The following is a 22,281-nucleotide window of genomic DNA, read 5'->3' on the forward strand; positions in this document are numbered from 1 at the left end:
ATTTCACTTGGGAAATCCAAGTTTTTTGGTTCCCACAGTTATAGGGGGCTGGCCCAGAGCCTCTGATTCAAAAGTCTGCTGGAATCCTGTGGGAAGGGGCTGGAGAGAACATCAGGAGAGCCCCAGGAATCTAAGGAGTTTGGACACTGACATGTAATTAGGCCTTCTGAGGCTAAGTGGCTGTCTCCCTGTAGGTATCCCAGCTGAAGAATGTAACATCTCAGTGTTGGAAGGAGTTTCTAAGGTCACTCAGTCTACACCCTGAGATGACACTGGAATTCCCCCTATTGAAAACTCACTATCCAGCCCCTTGACGCAGTCTTTGGAAAGCTACCTAGGGAGCGAGTTCTTCCCCAAACTCATGTCCTCCACGAGTGTCCTGCGGGTGACCTTGGCGTTGAGCATAGCGTCAGCTGACTCGAATCCACCTCCACCTCCCACCAGGTCCCTTCATTTATAAGCCTTCTCCATCCCTTGTAAGGAAGACAGGGCTCTTCTGACTACTGAACCCTCATCAACTCCAAAAGAACCCACTTCTCAGCTATAACAGCCTAGGTGGGCTTTCCTAGTGGCCCGACCCTGCATGGTCACTGCAGACCTAAGGAGAATTAGCTGGTGTGGGTGACCAGCTGAGTGCTTGGCCCAGCTTTACCCTGGCCTAGGGCTGAAGTTCTCAGCTTTGGCAGCATGTTAGAATCACCTGAGAGCTTTTAAAATTCCCATAGCACAGGCACACCCCAGACCAATTAAATAAGAATCTACAGGGGGGACCTAGGCATCAGATTTTGTTAAAGATCCCTGGGCAGTTTCAGTGTGCAGCCCAGGATGAGAACTGTCCTGCCCTTTTCATTGGGCTGACATTTGTAGTTTGGGCAAAGCCATCCTCAGGGTCCTTCCTATTTGTAAGATATTTTGGCAGCTTGCACTGTCCATCAATGCTGCTAGCTCCCTCCTCCCCTGAAGCAGTCCTGCCTGACAGTGGTGTGTGCTGGGAGGGGGGGTGTCGAGCCACATGGGGGGTGCGTGCGGCTCGTGTGCTGTGTGTTCTTTCCTTCCTTGCATGTGGTGTTGCCTTGTCCCTCCACAAATGCTGTCTCCTCCCTTTTGTTCTTTTAAATGAGAATATCCATGGTTTGAAGTTCATAGTCCATGACTTGTCATATTTGAAAGACATCAGTTGAGAAAGAGGTGTGCACTTCACAGTCAGTTTGGCTGGTAACTGTCACATACCCTAAGTGAGGGGGTCAGACTTGCAGCAGGACAGGGAGGGGCAAGCAGAAGGGCTTGGGCCAGATCGTGGCCAGAAAGAGTGTCTTCCCCGACCCATAGGCTGCCTCATCCTCTTGCAAGTCCAACACACAAGTTATGGGTGTTTAAAAAGTGTAACTGTAGAGGGCTCTGTTTTGCACACACTGTCTTGTCTCCCGAGCATAGGCAAGCACTGGCATGCATGCACACTTACACACACACTCATGCACACTCCTCCAGCCTGGGCAAGAGGGAAGCCTCCCTGTGCACAGCCCTTAATGAGAATGATGTGGGAGACAATGAGAACTCTGGAAAATTAGTTCCTTCATTTGTTAAAGTCTCAAGTTAAAAATCATTATCTGTCCCTATAAGGAGATGTCATTTCTTTTGAGGTGAGATAATAGAAGAGGAAATTGAAACTAGTGACCCTGGGCTTTGACAAAACCATTGCGGAGTTCCCATTCTGAGCACCCCAGGTGAAGCAGGCAATCCTTTTCAGCTCTGGCAAAACCTGTTTGTCTTGGGTTAGCAGTCACACTGCTGACTCTCACATGTTCTCCGGTGTGCTGATACCCCTTATTTTGCATGAATTTTATAGAATTTTCTGTTTGGTCTCAGGAGGTAGCCCTTGGTAAGACAGACTTTAGATCTGAGCCCTTCTTTTCCCCATATCCCCAGGGGAGGAGGCCACCCAAGAAGTGTGCCCATCCACACGTGCACATGTGTCCCTGGCTTCACAGACACACCCAACAGAGAGCCTCCTTGGAAGCTTCTGCTCGGAAGGGCCTCCTTCCTCTGTCAGTTCCTGGGGCTGACCAGCTCCTGTGGTGGAGGTGACACCACCGAAAGGAAAAGAGAGGCCACAATCTCCTGATTCTGTTTCAATTTACTGTTGAATTTAAAGATGCCTCCTGGCGTTGGTTAGAGTTTGCTTCCAACTCCCTTGCATTCTTTGAAACACATACCACCCAGCATGTGCCCAATGCCATGCTGGACACTGAGTGGAGTGAGGTGAGGTCCCTGCCCTCCAGGGGGATGGGTAGGGGAAAAGTGAGCAGCCATCATGATGGAGTCTGCATCCTGGGCCCAAGCGTAGGAGCCAGCCAGACCCTGGATGACAAGGAACTGCTGAGGCTTAGGGAAAGCCGGTCCTGTGCTGTTTCTTCCAAAGAGTCACATGGACCTGAACTTCCTTTTGTCTGAGCAGTGAGCTGTAGGTCAAGCAGTGGTGACTTCTGCAGGGAAACCAGCCTCTCTCCTCCCACTGACTCAGTCTGTCCAGCTCCTCAGCAGCCCTGCTGGAGAGGCCATCATAGGACAGACACTGCCCAGGCATTTGTTCCTATGGGGACAGTGTGGTCCAAGGAGGTTTGTAGACTGCAGGCAGGTGCCACTGTTTGCCTGCTGGTGGAGTCCTTCTGCTCCTCGGGGTTAGGAGGCCTGCTGTAGAGCAATTAGTTCCTGAGACCCACACCCCTGACTAAGGCCAGAGATCTAGTCCCCCTACAAGAAAGAGAGGCATGCTCCACATTCATCTTTAGGGACAAATGAGGTCTCGCAGCACTGTCTTTTACTGGATGTCTGTCAGCTTGGGGATATCACATCCTCAGATGAGAACTAGACAGTAGTAGTGTGTCTGTGTCCATCCAGTTCCAAACAGCCCCAGGCATTTTCTCAGGGAGGGGCAGGTGTGTTGTCCAAGTACATTAACCACACATTTTTTAAAAGGGGGGAATGTCCTCCTGAACCACTGCCACCTTCTTAATTCATTAATACATTTCAATCTTTGATTTCTTAAAGCCAACTGAAAGTGAAAATGTCCCTGTCCCAACTTCTACACCTGGGGTAAGATCAGTGACTAGTCCCCAGGGGCTGGGCCTTTTCCTCAAGTCTATTTGACCATGTTGAGTTTGCCACTGGTGTTTCTGTATTCTCCATGATTGTCCTTCCAGAACAGTGTCTGCAGTGGTTTGCACTCATCATCAGTGTCCAGTACTCTTGACCAGCCCAGCATTCTCCTCTTACACAATACAACACGTGGACATGCATGTGCTGTGTGAACACAGTTTTCCAAGCCTTGTGTTGTTAGCATGTAACGTTTCCTTTCATATCATGCTTTTTAAGATGAAAAGGCCCTAGAAACACATCTTTAATTCTTACCTCTGTCACCTTTGCACCTGTTGCTGTTTTTATGAAAGTGTTGCATGTTCTACTTTCCATTGGGTTTGACTTCTCCATGATAACCCTTCAGAACTCTGAAGAGAGCAATAGAATCTCCATCACCTTTTTCCGTCTTTTCCGAGTGATGCGATTGGTGAAGCTTCTCAGCAGGGGGGAAGGCATCCGGACACTGCTGTGGACTTTCATTAAGTCTTTTCAGGTAAGAGCCATGCCAAGGGTCTCTCTATTTGTCTTAGAAGATCATACATAATTCACTGATTGTCCCCTGTCCCAGAGGACTCCAGCTCCCACCACATGACCACTGTGTGGACCTAGGTCAGTAGAGAATGTGGAATGCTGGAAAGACCTAACTCAGCGTTACTTGGGTAAATCAAATAGGATTATTTGCCTAAGGAAAGCTGTAGAGAAATCTGTAAGACCTGTAGCTGAGAGATCTGCAACATTTCCAAGACTGAGAGAGATGTGAAGTCCTCCCCAGGATGTCCAGTGGTGATGGTGGTGTGTGAGACAGTGATGGTCCCAGGAGACCTCTGGGATGGCTTCTCATAAGGCTGCTATAGTCATGTCTGTCCAGTAGTCTAGATACAAATCAGAGACCGTTCCACCTGGGCCAGCACACCATCATCAGTCTCTGGAAGGACCACAGGGTTCAGGACATTTAGGCATAAGCCAGTCTCATTCGTCACCTGTGATTCTCCAGGTTGGCGCAGCCCAGTTCTAGTCTATTTCTGAGCAGAACCGGCTTCTCCTGTAACTTCCAGTACCCTACCCCAGATATTCTGGTCTTCTGGACTGAATACATTGGGGTGGGGTGGTAGGGGAATACAGATTCTTGTTAAAGGAGCCACGTGTAGGGAATGTGTGGGTATGTGCAAACATTAGAAAGTGAATCATGCATCTTCATTTCTTCAACTGTTTTTTCTTTCGAAAGTAATGTGTTCATGTTAACAAATGAAGCTATCCAGACATATATATAAAGAAAAGTTCAAACTTGCCTCCCACCCATCCCTAGAGTAATTCGCGTAAACATCCCAGTAAGCACTTTTCCATAGTGGGTAGGATTTTAACAGGCGTAAAGGGGAGAAGGGATGGCGTCCTGGGGAAGGGGGTAGGTGCAAATGCTCAGAGGAGAGCAGTCACCAGCCCTGCTGGGGAGAATAGGTGGAGGAAGGCGGAGCACAGCTCTGAGAGAGGCGGGGGAAGTGGGGCCTGGGCAGGTGAGCTTTGGTCTTGTAAGGCATGCAGTCCTTGACAGTTGTTATTCATATCATGTTCCAAAGATTGTGAACGAACTGCTATAAAAATAGAATGATTCATGCGATGCCATTCTTTTTAAAGAAATTATTGAACTTTTCTTTTTTTAAAAAAAAGGTTTGGTGTACTATAAATAAGAAAGTCATGTCACAGAGAGGCAGTTCATGAGAACTAACAAACTGTGCCAAAACAATTCTCCAACATTTGGTAATCTAGGAAGAAGAAAACGCAAATAGGTATGGTAAGGAAAGCCCGAAACTGTGTGACTCTGTTAAGCAGTCCAGTTATTGGGGTGGTGCTGCTGCACTGGGCCAGGCTGGCAGTCACAAATCCACCACGGGCACAAGTCTGAAGGTGGCATAAGTGGAAGTCTGATAGCCACTGACATTCTGATGAGCTTTCTCAGATAGTAGAGAAGGTAAATGCTTTAAGTTTGTGTGCTTGGAATTAAGCCTAACGATCTGGGCACCCCTGGAGGTGTGCTGTGCACATGACTTGTTTGTCCCTTGTGATGAAGTAGAAAAGGAGTTGAGGAACATTGGATTGAGGGGCTGGGGTCTGATCAGACATCAGCTAGCTCCTTTTTTTCCCCTGGCCCAGCCCCCCAACCTTGTGGTTCTTTCAGAAGGTGTGTGTTTTAAGAAAGGTGTTTTGCCTTCTACAGCAACAGCCAGAAAATGGTTCTGCCCCCTGACCCAGTAATTCCACTCCTAAGACTTCACCCTCAGGAAATACTTCAGCAGAAGCAAGGTGATTTTACGTAAAGATGTTACTTTGCAGCCTTCTCTACAATAGCCCCCCATCCGTAACGTGCCCACCAAAGACAGTGGAAGCCATCTAAACATCCAGTGTTTGGGAATGGCTTGATCAATTATTATCTCACATAGGACTCCGATAATGGATTTCAAACTATTGTGCGAGTGATGTGTCTGTGTTGAACATGTTTAGGAGAAGGGTTTGGTGGTAGTAAGTGTGGAAAGCACTTCCTGCCTGCAAGGTCGTAACACTGGGTGTGCATGAGGAAGGTGAACTCAGGACGGAAGCAGTTGTGCTGGGCTGGGATTTAAAAAGTTCTTCCTCACCATTGATGTCCTGCCACTATAACATGCTGAAAAGAAAAGCAGCGTGCAGCCCCACGCGGGGCTTCTCAGCCTGTGCGGGACGGCGGCCAGCACTGACCCGCGTGCGTCCTCTCTCCCAGGCGCTGCCCTACGTCGCTCTCCTCATCGCCATGCTCTTCTTCATCTACGCGGTTATCGGCATGCAGGTGAGTGCCGACTCCTGCCCTGAGTCTGGGGCGAGGTGTGCCTTAGCCAGGGGAAGTAGAAAGGCCAGTTCATTGCTTCTCAGCCAGACACCTTGGCTGCTGAAGACAGAGGAAGATGTGGCTCCTTAGGAGACAGCTCCTGGGACAGAGCCTCTGCCACGAGAGAGACCCGGGCTCAGGAGAACGTGGACAGGCTGGAATGCGCCAGGAAGAGCTATGTTCCTGGCACTCCCACCCCCCGACCTGAGAAAATCCATAGCTGATTTTAGCCATGGTAGGCGACAAGAAACCCAGCCGAAGAGGAAATGCCATACTGAATGAAGCCGTAATTGTCAATGTGGGTGTCCTATTTTCTGCACTGATGTTACTCAAAAGATATTGAGTAATAGAAAATCCTGTTTATATTCTGAAGAACTGTGTTTATCATAACCAAGGGAGATTCTCACTTGAAAGAAAGTATTTCCAGACGCTATGGTTAGGATCAAGCTGGGACCACTATTGTGCCTCAGTAGCTCACCTTCAAAAGGAGGCATGAAACCAGGCTCTTCTGTGCCCCTGCTGTAGGGGCTGAGAGGCTGCGGCGTGCTTCCCGGCCCCTCCGGGTTAGGACAGGATTGGGCCTTACTAACAGCTGAGGCCTAACACCAAGTGGGCAGTTGGGGGTGGGGGGTGAGCCTCCATGAAGAGAGGGAGTGGGAGAGCAGCTTGTGGTTCTAGACCCCTGGGGGGCGCTCCTTGCATATTCTTCACTTGCATCAATGGCATCTTTCAGATAAGGGATGTGAGAGAGGAAAGGGTGAGGTGATTCTGGGGACGGAGAACTGGGTGTGCTTATTTTTTTATCCAAAGGCATAGAAGCATTTGCAGGTCTCTAGGAATCTTACTCGGTGTGAGGAAAGTCACCATACTTGAGCCCTGTAATTCAGCAGCATGTGATGCTGTGTGCCGTGAAGGGTCTGTCATTGCACACATCCTCATAGAAAACAGAGGTGTCCCAGAGAACTGCCCGTTGTGTCACACACACCACCCCAGATTCACCCAGCAGGCATTTGCCAGACATCAAGCTCTTTTAAAATGTCAGTCAGTTTCCTAAGTCCCACAAGAAAAACCATTTACTTAACCTCCCATTGCCCTTAAGGTAAAGTCCATACTCATCCTGTGGCTCACAAGCCCCCTGCCCCATCTGCAGTCTGGCCTTTCCTCTGTCTGCTCACCACTCATATTCCTTCATTTCCTGGGACACCTGTGCTGTCACCTCTGCTCCTTGGAAGGCGGTGCGCCCTCTGCCTGGAACACTCTTCACCCTCCTTGTCCCTGGCTGATGCCCACTTATCCTTCAGCTTGGGGCTTACGTGTCACTTCCCCCTGGATGCCTTCCCCAGCCTCCCGTAGATGAGCCTGTTCTGTGCTTCTCCGGGAGTCTGGACCATCCCAGCATCATCATGCCGGTTATCATTGCCTGGTTACCTTAGTGTCTCTCCCCTGGGGTAGGGACTCCTTGAAGGTAAGAGTATGCTCATCTGGAGTGCCATGTCCCCAGCATTTAACATGGTGCCTGGAACATGGTTGTGCCCAGCAGATCTTTGTTGAATGAATGAAGTGCCAAGTACCATGAAAAAGCTCTAGTTGGTGTTGACCAAACCTGAATTAGTTCTAAACTCACATATGAGTTTTTTGGTATGATAAAATCTATTCTTTTTTCCCTAATGACTTCTCCTCCTAGATGTTTGGGAAAGTTGCCATGAGAGATAACAACCAGATCAACAGGAACAACAACTTCCAGACATTTCCCCAGGCGGTGCTGCTGCTCTTCAGGTGACTGTGTCCAGAGCACAAGGGGCTCCTGGGCAGGGGCGCAAGTCTCTCTCTAGCTCTGGGCTCCAGAGTGACAGAGGACACATGTTATTACCACAGTGTGCCTTTCCCCGTGGATCACGATGGCTTTTTTGTTTGTTTTGTATTCTTAAACAGAGACCCTAGCATTTAGTCACAGAGGAATTTTGCTGGAGTGTTAAAACTGCTGTGGTCGTTCAGATGGTGGCTGACTGAGGTTAATCCATTTGGGAGTTAGTAGAGCTGCTGAGGCCACCAGGAGAATTGTAGGATATGCATTTAAAAGCGTGTGCTGAAACATAGCCAGGAGGATGGAAATTTAGCAGAAATGTGGAGGCCTTTTGCACAGCCAATGAGGAACATCCTAAGACGTACAATCTCAAATTTTATGGGATTTTTGTTTGTTTGTTTTTTTGTTTTTGTTTATTTTTATTTTTTTCTAAATTTAATTTAATTTAATTTTACTTCTCAAAATACATTGTATTTGATTTTCATGCCCCTTTACCTATTCCTCTCCACCCCCCCCACCCCCCCACATCGTATCTGTGCAGTTGACTTAAATAGTTCAAGGAATTTTTGTGCTTATTCTGTCTTCTTTCCCCACCCTTTATTTGTTTGTGTGTTTATTTATTTATTAATATTTAGCTCCCACAAATAAATGAGAACATGTGGTGTTTCTGTTTCTGTGCCTGACTTGTTTCACTTAATATAATTTTCTCTAATTCCATCCATGTTGTTGCAAATGGTAGTATTTTATTCTTTTTTATAGCAGAGTAGTGTTCCATTGTATAGATGTAGCACAGTTTCCTTATCCACTCATCAGATGATGGACCCATATGCCTACAGCCATCTGATCTTTGACAAAGGCAGCAAGTCTACATACTGGGGAAAAGACTGCCTTTTCAACAAATGGTTCTGAGAAAACTGGATAATCATATGTAGGAGAATAAAACTAGACCTGTATCTTTCACCATATACCAAAATCAACTCAAAATGGATTAAAGAATTAAATATATACCCTGAAACAATAAAACTCCTTAAGGAAAACATAGGGGAAGCACTCCAGGAAATAGGAGTGGGTACAGAATTCATGAATAGGACCTAAAAAGCACAGGCAACTAAAGGTAAAATAAGTGGGATTATATCAAATTAAAAAGCTTCTGCACAGCAAAAGAAACAATCAGCAGAGTACAAAAACAATCAACAGAGTGGGAGAAAATATTTGCTAAATATACATCTGACAAAGGATTAATATCCAGAACATACAAGGAACTCAAACAACTTTACAACAAAAAAACTCCAAATAACCCAATTAAAAAAATGGGCAAAGGAGCTGAACAGACATTTCTCAAAGGAAGATATGTGAATGGCCAACAGACACATGAAAAAGTGCTCAATATCACTCAACATCCAGGAAATGCAAATGACAGGACTGTTTTTAACCCTAATGAACTTTGTGAACAAACTGCCTCATAGTAAGAGAACTTTCTAGAAATCATGAAATTAATTTCTAGTAACTCCAGTGACTAGGTAACAAGTCATTGGCAAGTTGTGGTTTCCAACTTTTTGCTTTTAACAAAATTGATTAGGGATAATTATTTAAAAATTATAAGTAAAGAAGATAAAACAGAAAAACATCTATTTTTTAAAAAGAATTGGTGTGTTTGCATCAAATACTTGTTATAAATCAAAGGGCATTTTAGCAGGACCTCCAATCACTGAGATAAGTTGCACTTAAAAATAAGTAGGATTCAGACTGGCTTTTCTGCAATTACTTAGGTTTTACTCTAAGAATTTTCCTCCGAAGGTCAAAGACTTAAATCCCTTCTTCCCCCAACTAAAACCCTTTCTTTTCTTGATCTAAAAAAGGTGTGCGACAGGGGAGGCCTGGCAGGAGATCATGCTGGCCTGCCTCCCGGGGAAGCTCTGCGACCCCGAGTCAGATTACAACCCCGGGGAGGAGTACACGTGCGGGAGCAACTTTGCCATTGTCTACTTCATCAGTTTTTACATGCTTTGCGCATTTCTGGTAAGTGGTCAAAATAGCCCCCCTCTCAATTTACAGATGTGTGTGTAGCATTTGGGATTTGGCCCAGTGATGTTGCCCTGTCACATTGCTGCAGGACAGTTGACGTGGATGAGCACTCTGGCCTCCGCTTGGTGGTTGAAGGTTTTGTTTAACCAGACATGTGTCACTGCCACCTTCCTTGTGAGCAGGGACTGCGGGCTTGCTAACAGGCTTAGGGCAAGTACCAACCACCCCAGCTTCTTGGGTTGCTAGTTTCTTTCTGAAAGTTTCACAGGCACCGTACATGGCTTTGAGTGACTTAAGAGTGTGAGTTATTTGGTAGTAATGAAATTATGAAATTGCAGTGTGCTTCAGAAGGCCAGCCAGTGTGTCCACCTGCCGTCCCCTGGGACTATACCAAAGCCATTGTGGAAAGTTAGAAGCCTGGCTTTTTCTTAAATGTTCTCCAGGAGAAAGTTTTTACCACCTTTCTTGGAGACTTGGGTTCAAATATTTCATGTCCATATAATTAGGAAGCACATACTGGGGTCTAACCTAATCCACCTGCAGCTGAAACTTCTGCAATCTAACTGCAAACTGCAACTTTCCTTCTGCTTTGCTTTTTCAGATCATCAATCTGTTTGTGGCTGTCATCATGGACAACTTTGACTATCTGACCCGGGACTGGTCTATTCTGGGGCCTCACCATTTAGATGAATTCAAAAGAATATGGTCAGAATATGACCCTGAGGCAAAGTAGGTTGAAAAGGATTTCAACCCCCTTCAGCTGGGCATTTCACAAAGTAGCTTGTGAGGGCTGTTTTTGGAATGTCACCTGTGATTTTTGTGGAAGGTGGGATAGATGAAAGCTCAGGCCAGCCTCATGCTGTGCTTTGCTTCCAGGGGAAGGATAAAACACCTTGACGTGGTCACTCTGCTCCGACGTATCCAGCCTCCCCTGGGGTTTGGAAAATTATGCCCGCACAGAGTAGCATGTAAGGTGAGTGTCCTGTTCTCATGTCTGACAGCCTCTCTTGCAGGGGCTTATTGTTTCATTCAACAAACAATAAGAGACACTGGGCCAGGCCTTCTGTCAGGTGCTGGGGATGTGAAGATGAATTATACATGGTTCCTGTCCTTGAGGAAATCTTGAATTTGTAACTGTTAGAACACCTTCATGCGGCCCCTCAGCTGTGGCACTTTGTGGCCACTGCTGGAGACTGGCCCGTTAACTGAATGTCAGGCTGTGGCCCCTCCAGGATGGATCCAGCTGTCCCACCCACCCCATTTCTGTGGTTTCCCCACCAGGCCACGCCCTAGTTGAGATTTGTTTTCCTTCCATAGAGCTCACAGTGAACCACCTTTTTTGTCCATTATGGCAACAAAAAGGTAAGTCCCTTTTTAAAGGAGAAATGCAAGATTTGCCTGTTGAAACTCTGCCGTATAGAATCCAACCAGTCTACACAATAGCTGCTCCCTACTCCCCATGGATCCAAGGGGATCCTGGGGCCAGGGGTTTTACCACTCCAGGTTGCTGGGCCAGTTTTAGAAAGAAACCAAGGGAACAGAGCAGAGTCTAAAATGTACTTCATTTTAGAAATCCCCTGAGCCAAACTCATGTTCTTTGCCCTGAAGATCCAGAAAGTCCCCCTGGCAAGTCCTTGGGGTCCTTGCTTCTGCTCAGGCTGGACTCTGGACAGAGAATAAGCCACAGAAGTTTACTTCCCTCCACCCCCCATAAATTTCCCAATATCAGCTTCTTTGCTGCTTTCCAAGAACAGTAAACGTTCCAGTTCATTGATGTTGTCTTGTGTTTGGATTTCCAGACCCATTTACCTAAAGTATCTAACTGTCCTCGAGGCACAAAGCCATCCATTTTGCTGACTCAGGAATTTTCCAGAAAAAATGAATGAATGTCCAAGGCATGCTGGCTGCCTGTGCTGGTTTTGGAGATAGGGATGGTTGGTAGTGGGGCAAAGAATTTAGGTGGATACGCCATGGACATAAGATTCCAGTCCATCAATAGGAAAGGGAAAAATTTAAAAATCTTGGGACACACTGCTAAGCAAAAATAAATTTTTAAATATTAACAATTAATGTTACCATTTCTTTGGCACTTGCCATGTGCCAGGCACAAAGATCTTTATGTCCACAATCTCCTTCATTCGTTTCAAACCTCCTTCAGCTGGACGTGTTATCTGCATTTACAGATTGGGATGACTGGGGGTGTCCCTCACCCAGGTCCCCTCCAATTCTCTTTGTTGGTGTTAGAGGGACCAGGAAAGATATAAGAAGAGTCGGGAGTGTGGATTCTGCTCTGAAAAAGCAAATCCTTGGAGAAGCTACACAGACTGTTAGAAAACTCTACATGATGGCCTTGCTAGGGAAGGTTCCGAGACTTCCTGTGATGGGAATAGTAATGGGTCCCATTAGTTGAGAACCTAAGTCACAGGCTCCATGCCTGGCCTGTTGTATCTGTTACATCATTTAACTCTCACAACAGCTTTAAGAATGTGCCCAGAATGGGGTCTGACCCTAGAACACATGGAGAGCTAGTTACTGAGAAAAGGAGAAGAATACTTGAACAATGAGGTTTAATTTTTAAGAAACAAAACACAACATTAGAGGGTCAGCATTTACATTTAATGACTAAAACTTTGATCTTTGTCATCCCAGAGCCCCCCAGCTGGTAGAATGTATTAGAGTTCCACAGAGAAACACAACCAGTAGGATAGATATGGATATATGTGTGTATATACGCTTACAAGTATATATACAGACACGTATATACACACACAGTGATTTGTTGTGAAGATTTGGCTCACATGGTAATGGAGGCTGGGAAGTCCCACAATCTGCTGTCTGCAAGCTGGAGAGCTAGGACAGCTGGTGATGTAGTTCAGTCTGGGCTTGATGGCCTGAGACCCAGAGGAGCTGACGAGATATGTTTCCATCCAAGGGCAGCGAAAACTGATGTCCCAGTTTAGGCAGGCAGGCAGAGAATTCAGTCTTACTGCATCTTGTTCTGTTTGGACCCTCAACAACTAGGTGATGCCAACCCACATTGGGGAGGGCACTCTGCTTTATTCAGTCTACCAATTCAAATGCTAATCTTGTCCAGAAGCACACCCCTACAGACACATGCAGAAATAATGTTTAACCTACTATTTGGGCATCTTGTGGCCCAGTCAAGTTAACACATAAAATGAACCAATTGAATCAAATTGAGGCTTAACTAGAAAAGAGATGAGCTATAAACAGAAAATAAACATCAGAAAGGGATATGGCTGTTGTCAATCATTTTCATCCTGCTGAAAACCTTTTCTGTTTACAGAGATTGGTTGCCATGAACATGCCTCTCAACAGTGATGGGACCGTCATGTTTAATGCAACCCTGTTTGCTTTGGTTCGAACGGCTCTTAAGATCAAGACTGAAGGTGAGCATTCTCTGGAAGCAAGACAGGTGGCAGAAGAGGGAGGAGATGCCACATCCCACCTTGAGTTCTCCCATCTGAGCCTTTTCTTGGCAAAGGGGAGGTCCTGGGGCAGGGGGTGGTGAGTGTAATGAGAATGTCTGTGTGGAGACGGCTGGCTGTCCCCAGCCTCCCTCATTCTTTCTTTCCTTTGTGCTTCACTATTTCCCAGAATGTTTTGAGTTGACTCACAGCACTGGTTACTACATAGCAAGAGAAATAGGCAGGGTATTGGGGCAAAGACAGAGACATCACAGATGAATTTGCTCCAACTGTCCCTTACTAGTTGTATGATCTTTGGTGGGTGATTTTGCTGCTCTGAGCTATAGTTTTTCTCTATAAAGAAGGAAATAAATACACCTGTCAGGAAAGGTTCAGAAGATGAAATGAGGTGATGTCGACAAAAGCCCCTTGGCAGTCAACACTTAGGAAATAACTAGTAGTGATACCAGAGGAGAGGATCTAGGGAGGTTAGATAGCCAACCTCAACCCACCCTGTCCTATACCAGGTTCTTGACTCCACTGCAGGAAAGGATTCAAGAGCAGAGTCACAGTAGAAAGTGAAAACAGGTTTAATGTAAAGAATAAGAAATACAGACCTCACAGGGAAAGTGTGGACTAGCTCCAGAGACTGAGTGGCAGCCGCACCAAGTTTAATACAAAAGTAAGAAATACACACTTTACAGACAGAGTACAGGCTGGTTTCAGAGCAAACAGCAGCCTGCTAAAGGAAAGTTTAACACAAGAAAGTAAAATACACACACCTCACAGGTGAAGTGCGGGCTGGAGAGAGAATGAGCAATAGCCCAACCATCTTCCTGGATTCAACTTTTATAGTTTGGCTACCATATATATTCATGCTATCTAATGAATATTCAACTAAGGGGGTGGTTCCCAGACATGTAACAGGTTTGTGCATGCTCAGTTGGTCTCCTGTAGAATATGTTCATTGGTCAAATTCTATCACATGCACCAAATACACTTAGAATATTCTAGATGCTCTCTAGCGCTTCCAGTGGGATGTCATTCAAGGGATAATTTCCTTTTTACTGAGAATGCTTGGCCACTGAGATTACATAAATCTGCCTCCTGCAGTCTCAATCTCCATGTGTTGGTACCAAAAAAAGGTGCAACAAGCAGCAGTAGCTCAGGACTCAATGAAGGGGCTTGAGTCCTAGGGGAGTGGTTTGAGACCCAGGGGAGTAGCCTGAAATTCAGAGGAGTGGCCTGCAACCCGAACCCAGGGGAAACTGAGCACCTCATATCTCAGTCGGACTAGAATCTTCCCAGCTGAGAGACCAAACTAGAGTGGTCTTTACAGCCATGCTCAGCCCTGATCAAGACCTAGTAAAACAGGCACTGGAGTGTGGCCACTGTGGGTTGGCTCAGTGGCAACTTCAGAGGTAGAGTGGACAGCAGATTGCAGCAGGTTGAGGAGTGACCAGAGGTGAGGAAGTGGAGACCTTGCAGAGAGTTGACTCTTTGAGGCACTTGGTGAAGGAGAAGAGAGGATGCAGCCAGGGATGCATGCCAAGACAATGACAGGTGTTTTTCTCATCACCCTGGAGCTCATGGTGAACCTGTCCAGCAAAGCCAGCCTCTTCCACCCTAATTAACATGTGTTTCTTGTGGTGTGCTTGTCTGTCCCTGCCCCCGGGCCAGCATCATCAAAGCTTTCAGAAGGCAGGATGATCTCATATGCTGACATGTTGGTTGAGAGCACAAACATGAGCCCATCAAATAAAAGACCAAAGTTATGTGGTATGGATGAGTATGTGCAGAAGGAGTTGGCAAGTCTTATTTGGGTGAAATTTAGGCTAGATCTTCAAGGATGGGGGCAGGACTTGGAGCAGCCAGTGAAGGAGAAAGTATTCTGGGCTGGGAGCAGCGGAAGCAGAGGACAGGATCAGAGTGCCATGGCCTTGAATTCCACGGTGAAACATGGTTGTTCCCACAGTGGAGGGACATCTCATTGGGAGGGCTTGACCACTGTGCTAATGAAGGAAGCGTGTTTGACCGTAACTGAGGGGAGCCCAGGGGGAGGGGAGCCTGTCCGAGGGCCTCATGTTAATCCCAGTCAGGCTGGGACGGAGCAGCCTGGTGCGAAGAGGGAGAGAAGAAGCAGCAAGAAACAAGGCTTGTTCTTCCCCTTTTGCTTTTTGGATTCAGGGAACCTGGAACAAGCTAATGAAGAACTTCGAGCTGTGATAAAGAAAATCTGGAAGAAAACCAGCATGAAACTACTTGACCAAGTTGTCCCTCCAGCTGGTGGTTAGTGTAATCTATTTCCTCAGTGGTTCTTGGCAGACACGTTGGTTTTAGTAATAGCATCTCCAGAAAGTCTGAGGAGTATTTGCAGAGTGTTTTAGGTATCAGAGTGTTAAGGCCAGCCAACAGCTAAAGAGAAGCCCTTTGGCCTTTTGGTATAATTATTTGGGGTAATATGAAGACCATTTCAGACAAAGGAGAGGCTTCAGTGGGAAGGAAACCAAAACCCACATGGCTGGAGCAGGGGTTTTCTTACTGGTGGAAGAATTAATGTTAAAGGTCAAGATTGCTGTCTCAAAATGGAAAGCCTATTTTTTTTGGTCCAAAGTAAAATATTCAGAATTAGTTTCCAATTATCCTTCTAGATATTGTTGAAAACGTCTCACGAAAAATAGAAATGTTCTTATCAAGATGGAATTTACTTCCATCATTACCAAAAATATCCTTTTAATTAGAATTTAGAGTAGAGACAGAACTAACAGGCATGCTTGTTTCCTTTTGTTATTTATCACAAAATAACTGACTAAACATTTTCAAGTTTTTATATATATATAACGTCTATATTATATATATATATTTGTTTTTTGATTTTTGTTTGAATACACATGGACTTAGAAGTTGAGGTGGTTGGTTTTTGACTGTTTCATTTTCAGGTTTTAAAGGTGCAGGATCTGTTCGCTCAGTGCCACCACACCAGCATTTTAGCCATCCCTCACCCTGGGCACTAGCAGTGGGAGTGTTTTGCAACCAACAGAACTTTTATGGTGTCTCTGCCCCTGCAGCTTTCAAGACTGATCTGGCTCGGGTCTAGAAGCTGACTCTGGAACCCGGGCCAGGATGGTGGCCAGCGCCTCTCCCTCTCAGAAGGCTCCTGGGAGTTGGAGAGAGCTGCCTGCTGGTCTGTTCTGTTCCTCAGCATGGAGCGAGAGGCAGTGTGAGCTCTTGTCTCCAAAGGAAGCGACCCATAGCTGGTACGGCCACCGGCTCAAAGCTGGGGAAGATGGCCCAGAGAGAAATGATAAAAGTAAAACCAAACAGCCCCCGCTCCACCTCCCCAAGAGAGCCCTGGCTCCCCACAGAACTGATACTGCACGTTTAAAACAACTCTTTGGTTTTCCTTCTTTTCCTTTTAGCTGCACATCCAAGTGCTCGCATGGCTTACGTGAATTGCTTTTTTAAATTGTTGTAACAATGTGCTTGAGCTTTTTCTGCAGCCTCCATTCCTTTCAACTCTCAGTCTTTCAGAATATTCTGAAGCAATTCTGTTTTAGGGTGGTGGCATGGAATCAGAGTTATCTCTTGCCAGCTGTATTCCCCTACATGTTTCTTGAAATACAGATGCATGCTTCAGAATAGCAGGCTGTGCCTGTCTATGTAAACCGTCCTCGAGCAAGCCGAGCCGGAGGACCCGTTCCTCCCTCGCTCCACCTCCCATCTCTCTTGAAACCCACCTTCATTACAACCAGTCGAATTCCCATAGAAATGCCCCTCGTTGTGAGGTGCACTTGGAGAGTGTCATTTGCATTACTGTGAAACTTCACTTCTTTTCATTTAACCAGGAAGAGTCCAGAATTTGGCTTACCATCTCAGCTTCCTTCCTTTGAAAAACTGATCGACTTTTAGCTTTACTAGACTTCTAATAATGGCTAAATATTCTGTTTTCTTGGTCCAATAAGTGGACCTGGCTTTTTCTATATATTTCTTAGAATGGATTAGGGTTAGGATGACCAGTGTTTATCAGTGGCAGCTGGAGGCACTGTGAATCCTGAGAAGGAAAAGGGCCTTCGAGCGCTGACTGCTGCCGAAGCTCCAGGCCATTGTGTTTATGCGCCAGGGCAGTGCTAATCTGGGCGGGCTGTCACAGCACTCTTGCCACCGAAGGAGACCAGAAGGCAGTGGCTTTTTTAGGCATTGTACACAGACTCTGGAACAGTTGCTGGGTAGGGTTTTAGTATCTGTAGTCATCATTTGGTTCTTTGTTTTTTTGCTTTTATCTTCCAGTAGACTAATGCTTTCCAACCTTTCCCGCATCATGGCACACTTGGAAAATGATAATATTTGGACACACCACTGTGCAAACAGATGGGTAGCTCCTGAAGCTGAGGGTTTGAGAGTCCCCCACACTGTCATCTGGTCAAAGAGCAGTAGACTGAGCAAGGGCAGCCTCTGCCCCGGGTGCCTGGGACTGGCAGATGTGGGGTGCCTAGGGAGCCCCTCATAACCCCAGTGACTGAGCAGAGTGGGATGCCTGTCTTAGGAGGCTTGGCTGGTGTGATGTGAGACATCACCTGGCTCATCATGAACTTGAAAGTAAGGCAGTGCTCGGGAATGAACTGTGGAATACACGTCAGGAATTTCCCTCTTCACACTCAGTGGCTGTGGGGACAGCCTCGACTGCTCCCATGAGCTGGGCTGTCTCATCTCTGAATCTCGGCTCAGGTCCTCTCCTTGCCAAAGACTCTTCTCGCTTTTGGGCCTTCATCCCTTGACCTGGCTCTTTTGCTCCTTTGTCCTGTGGAGCACACCAAGCTGACCCCAACTCTTTCTCTCCAGTCCTGAGCCCAGATGGCCTCACTGTCTTCTCTTTCTTCCTTTTCTGTCCTTCTGTAGCTTTGACTTCTCTTGTTCTTAAGAACTCTTCCTTGAACTCAGTCTCCCAATTAGCTCAGTGTCTCAGTGGAGAAGTCCAGGGTGGCCCTTGACTCCTACCCTGCAGAGCCCTGAGTGGGCTGCCTCTGCTCTGGATGCTGAAGGGAGGAAATGGTTAGGCCTATGTTTGCTGGAAGCATTCTGGTGCAGAATGAGGTGGGCTTTCTGCAGGTAGAGCCAGTACTTTTCCTGGAGACCTACAGAGGGTGGCTGTGGCATGGCAAATGGAGAATCTCCCTGGGTTACCAGGATGCGCTAGCAGGCTGAGCTTGGTCCACTTCCCGTGTACAGCCCAGGAAGAGGATAGACTTGTACTGTGGGAGAGAGAGCTCCAAAGAAGCAGGTGTCGATGTGGCTGGAGCTGGCCCAGCTCTAGGGAGGTGGTGTGAAGGAGGAAAGGTCCCAGGCTCAGAAGGCACACTGCCCTGGGTTCAGATCCTGGCTCAGCTGAGCTGGGCAGGTCATTTAACCTTCCCTTCATCTGTCAGGGTGAGCACATCCACCACCTCAGAGTAGTTGTGAAGAGGCCATAAGACCCATGTGGAATTCCTCTGACATGGGGCTCAGCTCCTGTAGATGCCCCATTGTAGGGGCCAGCTAGCACTGATATTCTAAATGCACCCTGGGCAAAACAGAGTGGCTGGAGGGCAAAGCAGGGGGTGAGACAGCGAGACCTGTGTGGTTTCTGCTCACGTCCTGCCTATGGGCATGCATCATTAGGCCTTGTACACAAGCCTGAGAGTGCTTAGTGTTTCACACGCTGTTCAGAGCTTCAGGCTTGCATTGGTGCCCCCTATGTAACCCCAGGACTTGCCCAGCTTGGGTTCACAAGGAACTTAATACTTCTCAAGGCCAGACCACCTCGAGGCTGCCTTCTCACACTGTAACACTGAGTGACTTTCTGCCAAGGAAGGCTGACCCAGGGTACATTAGTGGATATGGCTGATCCCAGTGTCCTCCACCCTATTGTGCTTTAGGATCCATTTCAGTAGGTGCCACTGTCGGCAGGTTGTAAATCATAGTGCTCTGTTGGCATCATGCACCAGCACTTAGGATGACCCAAGTTAGGGGGCTGAGTGATTTACCTGTTCCTCTCATGTAATTCTCACAGCTCCTCTGAAAGACTTATCCCCACTTTACAGATGAGAACGCAAGCTCGGAGAGCTTGAGCCCCTTGCTTGTGCAATTCTTGCATGGGTGGCCTGGCTAAAAGGTTAACTGTGCTAAAGCCTGAGTACCAGCAGCCGTTCCTCCTCCCAGCTTCTGCAAGTCGTGGTCAATGGCGCCACGTGGGGCAGGCTGCCCAGGTGGCCTTAAGCTTTCCACCCAGGAGTCCTCAAGACACTGAAGATCTGGAGGCAAGCATCCATGGGAGACCTGTGGGCACATTTATATGTGCAAGGTGGTTTACCATGAGACAACCAGAGCTTCTATTCTGCCTCATGCATCACCTTTAAAGTTGTCAGCAGAGTTCTGATTCCCTAACGCTATGTGTTGGAGGTTGTTTCTAAACAGAAATAAGCAGAAATAAGCCCAGCTCAACTTTGAGGTTAGTTGGAGCTGTCACTGCAGTGCAGAAAACAAGCAGTTCTGAATTACAAACCAAGAAATGGTATCAGGAGCTTATTGGCAGAGAATGGGGAACACATGAAAATCTGGATTTGCAGTCACTTTTCTGACCCTTCTCCTTCTGAGCTTGTGTTCACCTTTCTAGGACTCTATCTTGAGACATTGGGATTTGGATGGTTAATTGCCCTTGATGTTTACGGTAATTACACATGCAAATCCCTGTGCACAGGAGTGAAAACATGGCCCGTGAAACGTTTCTGTTTTGTAATTTTTATTTTAAGTAAATAACCAAGATGGCATTTCATAGTGTTACTAATATGCTGCTCTATTCAACTCATGACAAATATATTATTTTTTGCAACTTGGAGTATCAGTTCATTTAACTGACTCTAATTTTGAGCCTTAACTGCTTTGCAAAACCTTGCTTTTTGTTAGACCGAGTCGCCGGTGTTGTAGGCTGAGAGCTTGGTGCCTTCTGCACCTCCCCACTACCCCTGCCCCAGCCAGATGCGAGTGTTTAGGCTTTTGGTCCAAATGTGCTGATTCGGGAGAGCTCTGTCTGGTCTCTCCGTTTAGATGATGAGGTAACCGTGGGGAAGTTCTATGCCACTTTCCTGATACAGGACTACTTTAGGAAATTCAAGAAACGGAAAGAACAAGGACTGGTGGGAAAGTACCCTGCGAAGAACACCACAATTGCCCTACAGGTGAATTGTCGTCTTGTTTTGTTTTCTCTTTTCACTAACGATTTTACAAGCTTATTTGAAATACTAGAGAGCTGACTTTTCATGGTTGAGCAGTACCACCAGGATTTTGTTTAAACTGAGATACTGCACACTCCCCCAAATGTGGACTAGCCATTTCTGGGCCACAAGGTAAGTGCCTCCCCCCACCTTGCCTTCTCCGTTGTGCCCTGCACTTGCCACCACAGGCCCGTGTGATAGGGCCCCAGGGACAGTTGCGGTAGGGGAGCGAGCACTGCCCTCGCACCCCAGCCCTTCCAGTCTTCTCCAAAGGCAGTGTCCTCCAAGCAGGCACCCACCTTCCCCATAGCCCTGGGCTCAGGGGTTCTGGCTGCCCAGTGAATGAACAGCTTTCCATCTGAACGCAAGTGCTTTGTTTTGTTTCTGTTTGTTTCTTACCCCACTGCTTGTTGGTTTTCGGTCCATTTCAGTAACATCCATCATCTCCTGTTGTGTACTGTGTGCCTGTGCATGTGTGGGTGTGTGTGTGGTATGTCTGTCTCTCCCTGTGTTGTCTCCTGATGGCCGTGAGGCTGCTGTGCTCCTGCTGCTCTCACTTCCAGGCCAGCCTTTGGTCCCCACCCCACCTCTAGCCCGGGCCCTGCCCCAGGCTCCTAGTGTGTGCATGTGGCTTTCAGGAACTTCTGGTGTCAATTGGAGTCCATGCACTGGGGGAATGTAGAATTCTAGGTAAGCCCAAAGCTTTGGGATAGGAAGCAGGTATGCAGAGGGGCAGAGAAGTCACAGTGGAGACCTGCAGGAAGAGGGGCTAGGAAGGGTGGCTTGTGAGTGCTGGTGATGGAGACAGCAGGGCATGGGGAAAGGTGGGAAACAGGGAAAAGGCGGGAAAAGGCAAGTACAGAGGTTGGCAAGCTGTCAGAGACAACTGTCCAAGTTAATTCAAAGTCCTGTCATCTCTGCTACCTACAGTGTTTTAAGTCCATGGTGAATAAGATAATTTTTTTCTTTTTATCTGTTTACACTAAAATTACTTTTATGTCCCTGTTATCACCACATGTCTTAAACTTGGCCTTGTAGGTGTTGATAGGGTTCAACATGGAACAGTCCTTCACTTTTTTCTAGGGGAAAATGCCCAGTGTTGTTTCATGATCAAAGTAATGGTAACTACCAAAGTGAAGTAACCTTTACTTTATGATCTTGCTGAGAGAGAGACTGTGATGGTGAATGCATGAGGATGTGGGGTGCTGTGTATATGGTGGGTTAGTAGATGACCTTGCATGACAGTGACATGCTGATTCACGGTGAAACCTCTGCTCTGCCTGGACAGCTGCAGGGGCTGGGGGAAGAGGCACACATGAGGGTGGGGGACAGGTGGCCGCTGAATCTGACTGAAGACAGCTCTGATTTTTCTTTCTGTGATCACATATCCTGAAATTAGCTCAGGGATCACAGGCTAGTCATGCAACTCATTGCCATCTCAGGTTGTAGGGTTTATGAGTTAAGCTCTGTCACTTGTGGCAGATCTGGTTTGCAAAAGTGACATCCCTTCTCCTGGATTGCAGTTCATAACCAGCCTCAGAGAGACGAAGCAAACTGAAAAGATGTGTTTGCATATTTGAACAGTCTCTGGTCCATATGTTCTCAAGGACAGCATGGCCAGGTTGGGTGCAAGGAAAAGGAGTGATTAACATGTTTCTGAAGGCTCTTTCCTAAGGTAGTCCTCTGCTTAGGGGTCTAGGCTGGCCAGATTTCCAAGTTCTGTGGAGCCGTATACTTGTAGGGAACTGCTTCCTGTCCTAGGAGTCTAGTTGAGGTCAGAACACAATG

The 22,281-nt window shown here is 46.9% G+C and overlaps 1 protein-coding gene across 3 annotated transcripts in view; it reads left to right on the forward strand.

Moving 5' to 3' along the window:
- The window catches only part of CACNA1D (calcium voltage-gated channel subunit alpha1 D), a 300,823-nt gene that overhangs the window by 256,353 nt on the left and 22,189 nt on the right, over positions 1-22,281 (forward strand). For 2 of the 3 annotated variants that reach the window (XM_063113920.1, XM_063113919.1), the window contains 10 exons: positions 3,049-3,093; positions 3,500-3,628; positions 5,885-5,950; positions 7,674-7,765; positions 9,653-9,812; positions 10,420-10,547; positions 10,695-10,791; positions 13,126-13,228; positions 15,434-15,535; positions 20,327-20,457. In XM_063113920.1, the coding sequence (XP_062969990.1) occupies positions 3,049-3,093; positions 3,500-3,628; positions 5,885-5,950; positions 7,674-7,765; positions 9,653-9,812; positions 10,420-10,547; positions 10,695-10,791; positions 13,126-13,228; positions 15,434-15,535; positions 20,327-20,457 (1,053 nt within the window). The remainder of the gene's footprint in view (positions 1-3,048; positions 3,094-3,499; positions 3,629-5,884; positions 5,951-7,673; positions 7,766-9,652; positions 9,813-10,419; positions 10,548-10,694; positions 10,792-13,125; positions 13,229-15,433; positions 15,536-20,326; positions 20,458-22,281) is intronic. The other variant, XM_063113921.1, reaches the window with a different exon arrangement.

This window comes from Cynocephalus volans, chromosome 11 (genome assembly GCF_027409185.1).
Source record: "Cynocephalus volans isolate mCynVol1 chromosome 11, mCynVol1.pri, whole genome shotgun sequence".
Classification (NCBI taxonomy): Eukaryota; Metazoa; Chordata; class Mammalia; order Dermoptera; family Cynocephalidae; genus Cynocephalus; species Cynocephalus volans.